This window comes from Eleutherodactylus coqui, chromosome 2 (assembly GCF_035609145.1).
Source record: "Eleutherodactylus coqui strain aEleCoq1 chromosome 2, aEleCoq1.hap1, whole genome shotgun sequence".
NCBI classification, from domain to species: domain Eukaryota; kingdom Metazoa; phylum Chordata; class Amphibia; order Anura; family Eleutherodactylidae; genus Eleutherodactylus; species Eleutherodactylus coqui.
In genome coordinates this window covers 145,741,626-145,753,708 of record NC_089838.1, presented here as the reverse complement: position 1 = coordinate 145,753,708, position 12,083 = coordinate 145,741,626, and the positions used below count along the sequence as shown (strand labels likewise).

General features: G+C 37.8%; 1 protein-coding gene across 1 annotated transcript in view; it reads right to left on the bottom strand.

Annotated features, from left to right (window-relative positions):
- SLC38A4 (solute carrier family 38 member 4) overlaps positions 1–9,656 on the bottom strand; it is a 41,547-nt gene extending 31,891 nt beyond the window's left edge. Inside the window, exons 1-5 of the mRNA XM_066589879.1 lie at positions 9,474–9,656; positions 6,373–6,463; positions 5,065–5,180; positions 3,868–3,941; positions 3,121–3,213 (exon numbers count right to left, since the gene is read on the bottom strand). Of these exons, the coding sequence (XP_066445976.1) occupies positions 3,121–3,213; positions 3,868–3,941; positions 5,065–5,180; positions 6,373–6,463; positions 9,474–9,592 (493 nt within the window). The 5' untranslated portion in view covers positions 9,593–9,656. The remainder of the gene's footprint in view (positions 1–3,120; positions 3,214–3,867; positions 3,942–5,064; positions 5,181–6,372; positions 6,464–9,473) is intronic.
- Between the last annotated feature and the right edge of the window lie 2,427 nt (positions 9,657–12,083).

The window sequence follows — 12,083 nt, the reverse complement described above, 5'->3', positions numbered from 1 at the left end:
CACGACCATTCTTTAGGTCTTAAATAGGAAAAGTAAACTGGTCGCAACTTGATTATTCAATGCTAAGTGCAAAAGTAAGTGACCCCCCTATGTAATGTAACTAATACCACACATCTATACCGCACAAACTTCAAATTTGGCACAACCATTATTAATGTATAATGTAATGTACTGTAACTATGTAATGTACTTAATCTAATTCTCTAAATTCCCGGCGTTGTGCACATTTGAAATTTGGCACAACTATTGTTTAGGTCCTAAATAGGAAAAGTAAAGGGGTCACAACTTGATTATTCAATGCTATGTGCAAGAGTAAGCGACTCCCTATGTAATGTACCTAATAACACATATCTGTACTGCACAAACGGCAAATTTGCAAGACCATTGTTTAGGTCCTAAAGAAGAAAAGTAAAGGGGGTCGCAACTTCAATATTAAATTCACAAGGATGATTGTTAGATGCATGGAATCCGCGCATCTAGCAAAGATAGGACATTTGAGTGCAAACTCGCATGTCAGCTCAGAGGTGCGCGCAAAGATACGACCTGTCCTATCTTTGCTGCGTGCTTTCCATACACTCCTGTGGGAGCTGGAAAGCACGCAGCCCGCACCTCGGATTGAATTAGCACGTTCATGCGATCATTAGAGCAGTGCATAAGCGAGCTATGCATGCAGCTACACTGCGGGCTGTCGGCGCCCATGTGAAAGAGCCCTTAATCATAGGTGGAACCTCTTATAGGGAGTCAGGTGGCAAAACTGTTCATCTAATCACGCCACAACTCTAATCATTTGTATATCTGCCTGAGATGTAACTGCATGCCGAGTTTTGCAGCAAAACGATAACTCTTTCTAGGTGCTGGATTTTTTTACAAAGTATATATACAGATGTAGAAATTACCAAATGAAAGTTCAGCGTGGTACATGTTTGTTTAATGCGCTATAATATCTGCATAGTCATTGCTTTGCAGTGACTACAGTGCAACATGAGTTGTGTAAGCACACTATCACAACTATGTAGAATGTGGCGCCAGTCAAGCCTGTTGCTGCTATGTGTATTACAAGGATATATTAATATACTACTGAGAGTTTTGGGTTGGTGGATTTGATGGAGTGGTGTATATTATATAGGACATACAGAAAACTGACATGCATAGATACTCTGATAGCTTTTGCCACAAAAGCCATTTATGGCATATTAATTTGATATGTTGTAAATGTGTTATTGGTCATAGCCAATGGTCCCTCTTCCACAAATGCACTGCAACCCTCCAATTTAGCTGCCAATTGCCATGCACTATCCTGACGTGTATTCGCGCGTAATACATGCAAAGATAGGACATGAGGCGTTCTTTATTGCACATGTATTTTGCCCGATACGTGTGGAAGCGCTGTGGAATAAGTGGGCGCTATACAAATAAAGATTATTATTATAATTGTTATTGATCAGCAGCATGAGAGCCTATGCAGATGATACAGTGCATTCCATGTGCAAAACCCACGTGCGGAGTACACTGTAACACCACGGTCGTGGGGAGGAGCCCTAAGTGGTTTCATAGCTCAATAGCAGAGCTGTTGGAAACCGTTTTCATTATTATCAGAAGCCAGCAAAGAAATCACAGACAATGCAAATGATCACTTACAATGCTGTAAAATCTATTATTTTAGGTCTCTTTCAATTTTTTGTGGTTCATTTATAAAACCTTTGGAGACAACACAGTTAAACCACAAATGCTAAAAATATCAGTAGTACCCCTGAGGTCACAACCAAAGTAGAATTGACTGAGAAATTTCTTTGTGAGCAATTGAATGGATTCGATTCATGCTACGCTTTCTTTACTGCGATGTTACCGTATTCTGGACGGTCCTAAGTTTCCCATTACCTCATATTGCTATTAGCTTTATATTTATCCCATGAGAAATTGTATGCTATGTTTACTTTCATGGGGAAACTGGAGATGAGAAGCTTACTGATCTTATTAGGAAGAAATTACTTAAGTTTTTGTCATCTCATTCACAAAAGACAAATGATTAACACTAGAGATGAGCGAGTATACTCGCTAAGGCACATTACTCGATCGAGTAGTGCCTTAGCCGAGTATCTCCCCGCTCGTCTCTAAAGATTCGGGGGCCGGGGGGGAGCGGCGGGGAAAGCGGGGAGGAATGGAGGGGAGATCTCCCTCTCCCTCTCCCCCCCCCCCCCCCCTGCTCCCCGCTGCAACTCACCTGTCATCCGCGGCGGCCCCCGAATCTTTAGAGACGAGCGAGGAGATACTCGGCTAAGGCACTACTCGCTCGAGTAATGTGCCTTAGCGAGTATACTCGCTCATCTCTAATTAACACTGAGATTCTAAAAATAAGAACTAGCAGAGGTGTCAGTATACGATAAAGTCTTCTGTATAGAAGCTGTATGCTGCAAAAGTAAAAGGTTGAAAGAAAGCGGTAATAGCTGATTGTATGGATGTCAGTAAGAACTGATTATTCTGAATGATGGCCCACAAAGAAGAAGGAAGTCCACAGCAGTGTTTTCCAACCTTTTTCAGCTCACAGTACACCTTGGCAAAAATTCTGTATTTCCCTGCGGCACCTCTAGTGTGCCGCAGCATTGTGGTTGAGCACCACTAGTTCCCAGCTGGCTATTATGATGCCCCCACCAGACTTTTTGGGGTATCTTATTTCTGGGATCTCGCTAATTGTTTGAACAGTGTACAAAGGGCACGGTTTAACACATTAGTAATTTGTACTACTATTAAATAAAAAGTAATGACCATTAGTCTCTTTCATTATTAATGTTTTTATATGGTTGGAGACATATAAGTGGAAGTCCATTCATTAACTAATGATCACTGAATTCTTAGTGTTCAAGGGGTTCTCCCATTTCTAGCACTTTTCAGACAGCGCCCAACATTGCACAGTGGCCCAGATTGGTACTGAAGATTGAGTCCTATTGCAGTGAATGGGACTCAGCCTGCAGTTCCAACCTGGGCCACTTCACAATCTACGGAGCTGTCTGAAAACAGCGTTAAGTCTTGGAAGAGCCTCAGAGCTTATCCGCCTTGTGCTTTTAAGAGGAAAAATACTATAATACATATTTGTACCACTGAATAATGTGATTAGGAGCTCACCTCCAATGTTCTGCATTGTAATGGACACGAAAGCAGCAACTTTTCCAGGCCATCCAAAGGCCTTTTCACCCAATGTCTCATAAATTAATGAACCTGTTAAAATATATATATTTTTGAGCTCATAATGATTTGAGAAGCTAAAGTGATACTAATGTAACAGCATATTTTATATCCATCAGCTGGTTCTAGGGCAGTTGATATTTATTCCGATTAGCATATTGTAAGCATATGAGCTTGATGTACAATTGCTTAAGGCAGGAACACATGCAAATACAGTCAATGTAATATGAGTAAAATTACTTTATAATTTAAAGTTAACCTCCAGATTCTGTCCCGGAACAAAAGGGGGAGGAGGTATATTATAAACAGTTATTCTCCTCTGCAGCCATTCCAATTTGTCAGTTCCAGGTCCCATTTTTTTGGCTGTACAAGGTTGTTCCAGCAATTTTGTAACAACCTATTGCCCATTGTGCACTGCTCTCTGATTGGCCAGTGCTGATCATGTGACCAGGTATAGTCCATTGGTAGTCTAACACTACCAGTGCACTGTGGAGATTAGGATTAGGTAGTTTTAACATTGTGTTGGCCTTCTTGGTCAGCTAAATATGAGACCTAGAACTACTGAATCAGATAGATGGCAGAGAAGAACAACCTCCCTCTCCGGTCCTGGTACAGAATTTTGTCCCAAAAACAGAAAGTTGCTTTAATGCTTCTATTAGGTATAATGACAAATATAAATAGTCTTACCTCCTTCCTTTGCTGTCTTTAATAAAAGATGTACCGAATACAATGATAAAATGGCAACTGCAAGCAGAAGAATCCTAAAGATAACAAAACACATATTTTGTTAGTCATGGTTTATGTAGGTTTATCATTATTAGACACTTTACGGAATAAATAAAATAACTCTACATATGTGAACTGGTTGCTCGAAGTGCTCAATCAAGACTTGAACAAAACCAGTTAACTTGAGCACTTTAAAATGAGCAGCCCTGTGCACAATACTTCCTTCAGTAGACCATATTGCCCATGCTATGTTACTTCTTGTAAGTCTATGAGATGCTAAGTACTGACCAATAAAAGTCATTGAGTTCACTGGGTTGAAACTAAGCTGAAAGCATGAATGTTCTTACGTTTTCCTGTCTGTTTACGTAACATAGTAATTAGAGATGAGCGAGCGTGCTCCCCCCCTGTTCCCCACTGCTGCCCCCCGCTCCACCACGCCGCCCCCCCCCCCCCCCAGTTTCAGTTACTCGGAAAAAGCAGTGCTCGAGTGCAAAAACACCCGAACCGAGTACGCTTGCTCATCTCTAATAGTAATGTATTCAGAAATTCAGGAACCTTTAAACCTTCGCTCCCTTATCAGTGACTATTTAAATATGTTTGTGTTTCTATTATAGTATTTCTTTAAGTGCAAATTATTCACACCCATGTCTGTGCCTTATCATAAGTATGTGTGTATAAATATGCATGTCTCTTCGGATCTATTTCATTTTAGCCTGAAGAAGAACCCTGGGTTGGTTTGGAAGCTCGCTATAACAACATGTATTTTTGTTAGCCATTAAAAGGTATCATATCCACAAGATTATGTGGTTTCTCTTGCTGGGAACAACCACATTATACTGAGAGTAACATAGGAAGGACTAATGAACCAAGTCTACGCTATTACCTGATTTCAGTAAATATGAAATACTAAAGGGAATAGTTCAATATTTCCACCATGATATTTTCTTCTAAGTTAGTGCTCTAAATCTGACTTGAAAATAGATATTTATATTTGCCAGGTTGGAAAAAAGATCTTAGTGTTACATGTTAACCTCTGGACTGTGGTTAGTAAAATCCCAATAGGTGTAACATAAAAGTATCCACGTCTAACATATTCAATTACTGTTACATTTATATGATTTGTTTCAGTAGCCTGAATCATTATGTAGCAGTACTTACACAAACAATACAATGCCTGTATTAGCCATGGCATAGGAAAGTCCAAGAATTCCACTGCCCATGATGGCATTGCCCAGGTTGAACACTGACATTCCAAATGATGTGGTTCCAGGATGCTTTTGATAAAAGTAAAGGGACTTTGTTAATAGCTACAACAGTTCAGATAGCGCCAAAGGATTAATGGTGGGTTATCCGTCTGTGCATTTTCATATCCTTCATAGTCAAGGAGAGCTGCAACGACAATGTGGGGGTTTCTCTCAAGGCCCCCAGAAAAGAAGCAAACAGCAAGTTTTAGATAAAAAAGTTTGCACTCGTAGAATATGCAAGAAGATAACCCTAATAGGTATTCAATCCGAGATAAACAAGAAATAAGAATGGCACTTACTCCAGAGGAGGGGGATGTATAGAACAAGAAGCCCCCTTCTTGAAGTGCTGACTCTTCAAAGACTCTCCGATCGCAAGTATTACTGCACGGCAAGCGGGACAAGTCTTCACTTTACTTATAGGTGGCATAGGCAACGCGTTTCGGTGTGGCAAAAATACCTTTATCAAGCCAATATATATGATAAAGGTGTTTTTGCCACACCGAAACACGTTGCCTATGCCACCTATAAATAAAGTGAAGCCTTGACCCACTTGCCATGCAGAAATACTTGCGATCGGAGAGTCTTTGAAGAGTCAGCACTTCAAGGAGGGGGCTTCTTGTTCTATACATCCCCCTCCTCCGGAGTAAGTGCCGTTCTTATTTCTTGTTTATCTCGGATTGAATACCTATTAGGGTTATCTTCTTGCATATTCTACGAGCGCAAACTTTTAAAATCTAAAACTTGCTGTTTGTTAATAGCTGGAATTTACATTTTCCGGAATCTACATTTTAGTTGGAATTTACATGGACTCATTTTCTGCCAAGAAATCATGGATTTCTCAATCATCTGCCAATTTTTATCTATGATGTGTGCAGAACCGTAGTGCAAGTCTTAGTTAATAATTATACACAATTCAAACTTATTGACACAGTCTTACATTTGCTGTTACTTGCTGTGTCATAGCCACATAGATAAGGTCAGCGGGTTAAGGGCAGTGTTTCACAAGAGGAATATGAGAGTGGCAGTTTAGATCCAGCTTTGTGTTGGTTAAATGACATATGCTAGTGACTAGATAGCGCTGGAAGCATTATTTCTTGGAAGACTAAGTATAGTAGAATAAAAGAGATTTAATGAAAACTCTGCCATATATCAAATAGAAGAACACTGATATTTCCAAAGTTGTCTTTTTAAACTGTATATTGTCTCAGTGCACAGTACTTACATGCTCTTCTGTGTAGTCATCTAATTTCTTCTTCCTGTCCATTCCATTAGTTAGAAACTTTTGACTTTCGGCGTCTTCTTCAGCATATTGACTGAGTTGAAAAGTGGTGAAATATATCCATTACACATAATGAACATTGACTTGTTTAGGGTAATACACAGTTTATTAAAAAAACAAACTGCATGCATAATAATGAACATAGTTTTATTATCAATATTACCATTAGCAGTACCGTAGTAGTATGTATGCAATTTAGTAGAATAAGTGGGAGATCCTAATACAAGATTGACCAAGGGTCTTTACAGTCAAATATTTACTATAGTTGAATCAGTCAAGAGATCTGCCCACCTTGTGGTGGAAAGGTTAGGTAAAAGATGAACGACTGCCTGTTTACATGGACCGATAATCACTTGGTTTTTAGGTTACCTCACCTAAAAACCAAGCAATCCAACAAGTGAGTGATTCCTATTGGGTCCCATGTTTGCATTGGACGACAGTCACCTGTAATCTATCTTTTGAGTGATTACTTGGGTGACTGTCGATCTGTGTAGAAGTACCCTAAAATGATACTGAAAAAAATTGATTATCAGGCCATTTCTGCACATATGCTTAGGCAAACAGGCGTTATTAAGGAGAAGCTTGGAGGATTTTTAAGGCTCATTATACAGTGCTATTCATTTAGTGCTTTTATACTTGTACTATTATATAGCACAGAAAGACACTAGGGAAATAGTGACCACAATATAATTAATTTCCAGTTATCATTCAATAGGAAGCCTTATCAGAATGTGACAAAAAAAACTGAACTCTGGTAAAGCAAAATTTGATCAGCTCAGAATTACTCTCGGTAACATTAAATGGGACAATGTCCTCAAAAATAACAGAACAGGCAATAAATGGGAGAAGTTTAAAAACATCCTAAATAGCTCATGAGAGCAGTTCATACCCTTCAAAAATAAAAGAACTACGAATAGACGGAAACCAATGTGGCTCAACAAAACTGTAAGGGGGGAAATAAGTGAAAAAAAAGCATTTAAATTACTAAAACAAGAAAGCAGTGAAGAAGCGCTAAAAACATACAGGGAAAACAACTAAATATGTAAGGAAAAGATAAAAACTGACAAGGAGGAGGCAGAGAGACTGATTGCCGAAGAGCAAAAATAACCCAAACCAATTTTCAATTACATAAATGCTAAAAGGATCTGCACTGAAAGTACTGGCCCTTTAACAAATAATGCAGGAGAAATCATAGAAGTTGATGGGGGGGAAGGCAAACCTATTAAATAATTTTTTCTCAAGTATATTCATGAAAGAAAAATAAATGCCACATGAGATGCAAGGGAATAAAATGACACTGCCACTAAGTGCAGAGCCGGCTAAAAAAGATTAAAACCAACAAATCACTGGGCCCAGATGGGGTACACCCAGGGGTTCTAAGGGAATAGGTTAATATATAAAATTATACAGCTCAGTCTGGGCTAAAACGTGTGTATCTGGGTAAAGAACTGGCTCGGAGATAAAAAGCAGAGGGTGGTAATAAATTGTTCATACTTTGATTGGGCCACCATTGCTAGTGGGGTGCCACAGGGTTCAGTATTAGGCCCCATTCTGTTTAATATATTTATCTATGACCTGATAGAGGGGCTGCACAGTAAAATATCGATATTTGCAGATGATACAAAATTATACAAGGTAATTAACACAACGGAGGACCGCAATGCTGATGGACCTAGATAAGCTGGGGGCTTGGGTAAAAAAATCCAAATGAAGTTTAACATTGATAAATGTAAGGTTATGCACATGGGTAGGAGAAATGGATGTCACAAATATACACTAAATGGGGTACTGCTAGGGAAAAGTGAGATGGAAAAAGACCTGGGGGTACTAGTTGACTGTAGGCTTAACTACAGCAATCAATGCCAGTCATCTACTGTAAAAGCAAATAAAATTTTGGGGTGTATTAAAAGAGGTATAGGAGTAATGGACGAGAACATTATTCTTCCATTATATAAGGCACTTGTCAGGCCTCACATGGAATACTGCGTACAATTCTGGTCACCGGTGCTCAGGAAAGATGTTGCAGTGTTTGAAGGGGTACAAAGAAGGGCAACTAAACTAATAAACATAATGGATGGACTGGAATACCCAGAGAGGCTGTCAAAATTGGGATTATTTACCATGGAAAAAAGATGGCTAAGGGGCGACCAAATAACTATGTATAAATACATGAGGGGACAATACAAGGATCTCTCCCATGATCTGTTTATACCCAGGACTACGACGGTAACAAGAGGGCATCCGCTACGTCTAGAGGAAAGAAGGTTTCATCACCAACTAGAAGAGGGTTCTTTACTGTAAGAGCAGTGACACTGTGGAACTCTCTGCTCGAGGAAGTGGTGATGGCAAAATCAATTGAGGAGTTTAAGAGGGAACTAGATGTCTTTTTGGAGCACTACAACATTGCAGGATATAGACATTAAATGACCAGAGGGGTTGTTGATCCGGGTCTTGAAGTCAGGTAGGAACTTTCAAATGTTGATCCAGGGATTACTCTGACTGTCATTATGCAGTCAGGAAGGAATTTTTTCACCAAATGGGGTAAATTGGCACATGCCTCATTGTTTTTTTTGCCTTTCTCTGGATCAGCAAGGAAGGGGTGGAAGCAGGGTAAACTGGATGGAAATGGTCTTTTTTCAGTTTTGCATACAATGCTACGTCATATTGAAGTGGCATACAGTACCATGCTTAAAGAAGACGTGGTTGGGAAAGTGTGGGGTCTGCAATGGGATGGGGGGTGGAGGATCAGCATTGTAGATTTGTCTAGAAAGATGAACTTTTTGTTCTCCTGGGTGTGTCTACCTGAGTCACTTTTAAACTTCTATTGCTAACCATGAATGTCATTATCATTAAAGGCAACCTTCAAAAGAAAGCAAGGCCCAAAGTTCGAATAGGTATGTTAGGCTTTTTTAGCTATTATACTTTGGTTCTTGCTAAGTGATTAGCGTCAGATATATTTTCACTCGTGACAGTTATTGTATGTAGGTCTTTAGCAGTCTTCTATAAACTATATAGGCTTTTATCTATTAATTTACACATCTCACCTGCTTATAGTAACTTTCTCAGCATCCATATCTTTGCAATATCCATCTTCATTGCTTTCTCCACTGTTGCTGTCATCATCAGGATCTGTGCTGACTCTTTGCAATTCCATGCGGTCCATTTTAAGCAGTCAGCAGTTAATGAATTGACGCACACTTTTCTTCAAAGTAAACACTATTGTTCTTATTAAAGGTTCTCTCACAATGTGTCCGCTTTCAGAACACTTTGTACTGCAAACAAAACATAAAGAAAATGTTACAATCCCCTCAGATGACCATTGATTACTAAATGAATGGGCTTATTTGTGGCAAAATTGAAAGATTTTTTAGTTCATCTTTGATATTTTAACATGAACTACTATGAACCACTATGCTATTTTACCATGATTTATGTAAAAATAATCCTATATAAATTAAGTAGGTAGGAAGGAGAGCCAAATGCCACCTTAAAAAACAGCCTTCAACTATCAATTAGATTAGATGTAAGGGACTGAGCTAATGAACCTCATGGTTCTTAATCTTTGGTTTATTGTTAAAGAAATATAAACGTTGGAATGCTATGATAAACTATAGGAGGTCAAGGGGCCTAGAGACTGTTCTTGTATAGGAGCCTTATGCTGTTCGTATCTGCCCTAGCCCTTAAGGCTGTATTCATGCCGCATCTGTGAAAAACATTGGGCATATGCACAGAGACATCTAGATAGGCAGACAAATCTCCTATCTAACATGCCCATAAACTTCAATATCTAAGCACATGCCAAAAGAACACTCCTTTATCATATGTTTGGCTATTTGTACAATGTGCTCCAAAGTTCAAGGATTAAAAAGATTTTATAAAACTTTTTTTAACAGTTAAAAAGAAACTAAAAATTATTACAAGTTCAAACCCCTCCTTTTTCTATTTTTCCTATAAAAAAGTAAACAATTAAATAAAAACTCACATATTTGGCATTGCCGTGTACGTAAACATCCCAACTATTAAAATTTCACAATATTTATGGTGAAGGCCATAAAATAGGACGGATTGTCAGAATTGTGATTTTTTGTTTTTGGAATATTGACTCCCAAAAAATGTAAATAAAAAGAAATCAAACAGATTTATGCACCCCACAATAGTAATAATAAAAACTACAGCTCACTCCAGAAAAAAAGAAGCTCTCAAACAGACCAATTGATGAAAAAATTTACAGGTCTAAGAATATGGTGATGGAAAGCTATTTTTGTATAAGAAAAAAATGTATTTACTTTTTAAAAATAGAAAAGCATAAAAAAGTATATAATTTTAGTATCACTATAATCGTACTAACCCACAGAACAAAGTTCATGTTATTTTTGCTTCAATGTGAATGCTATAAAAACCGAACTCCTCCAAAATGGCACAACTGCATTTATTTCTATTTTCCCCCCTTTAAAACTTTTAAAAAGTTTTTCTGTACCTTATATGGTATATTAATTGGCACCATTAACAAATACAACTCCTCTCACAAAAAGCAAGCCCTTGTATGGCTCTATCAACGGAAAAGTTAAAAAGTTATGGCCCTTGAAGGCGGGGATGAAAAAAAACAAAAATAAAAAAGTGATAAATCTGTTGTATTAAAGTAGTTAAGATATCCTGAATGTGTACAAAAAAACTGAAGCATGACATTTCTTTATTCTAATTTACTAAACTACGGGTTCTCAAAATTACATCAAATTAATGAATTCAAAAAAGCATATTGGTTTACATATCATGAACAGATTTCTTGAGTAAATTCAAATTCAGATATTCAAAACAGATATTTATAGACTTATATCAGCAACCAAGTTCTACAAATACTTAAAAATTGTTTTCAGATAATAGCAATTTAAAAGTAAATCAAATCTAGCATAATGATAGAAAAATAAATTGATATAAATTTGAATATGCTAAAAAAATATATGAATTAATGATTTGTTGGCTAATTTTCTATTAAATCCAATTTATGAACTAAATTACATGGTATCGTTCTATGAACACTGCATAAACTCCGAAGTGAAAGAACTAAACCATCAAAGAAATATTATAAATTTAGAATTGTACCTCGAAATCCACCTTGCACACTTTCTAGGCAACCGCTTTCAAAAAATTTTTTGGGCCACTTACAATTGTGAAGACTTTTCCTGTGTCATATAGCAGTGTAATATTTAAAGATGAGTGGGAGTGTAAGTTCTAAACCAATCAGAACTTGCATGAAGGACCAAACCTATCCAAGTTGCGTCACATTCTGTAGATAAAACCTGATTACGCCAGACATTGTGTACTCAATGAATTTGGCTGTGCACATCTTCTTAAAAAATGTGAATCAGTGTCCTGAAGCAAATTAACCGGTAGATTGCTAGTCTACTCGACTGTGCACTTGTTAACCTAATCATCCCCCAAGATTATGAATTACTAGGCTTAGCAATGGTGCTGTGGAAAGAAACAAATCATGAAGTAGAGCTAGCATAGCAACAAGAAACAATTGATTGAATACACCTTTTTTATTTTTTTGACTACCTTTAAATACTGTTTGTGTTTCTCTCTGCACTCTGTATACCTTAAGAAGTTACATTCATCACTTTAAAGAGGTAGTCTGATATAGAAAACCAATTTTT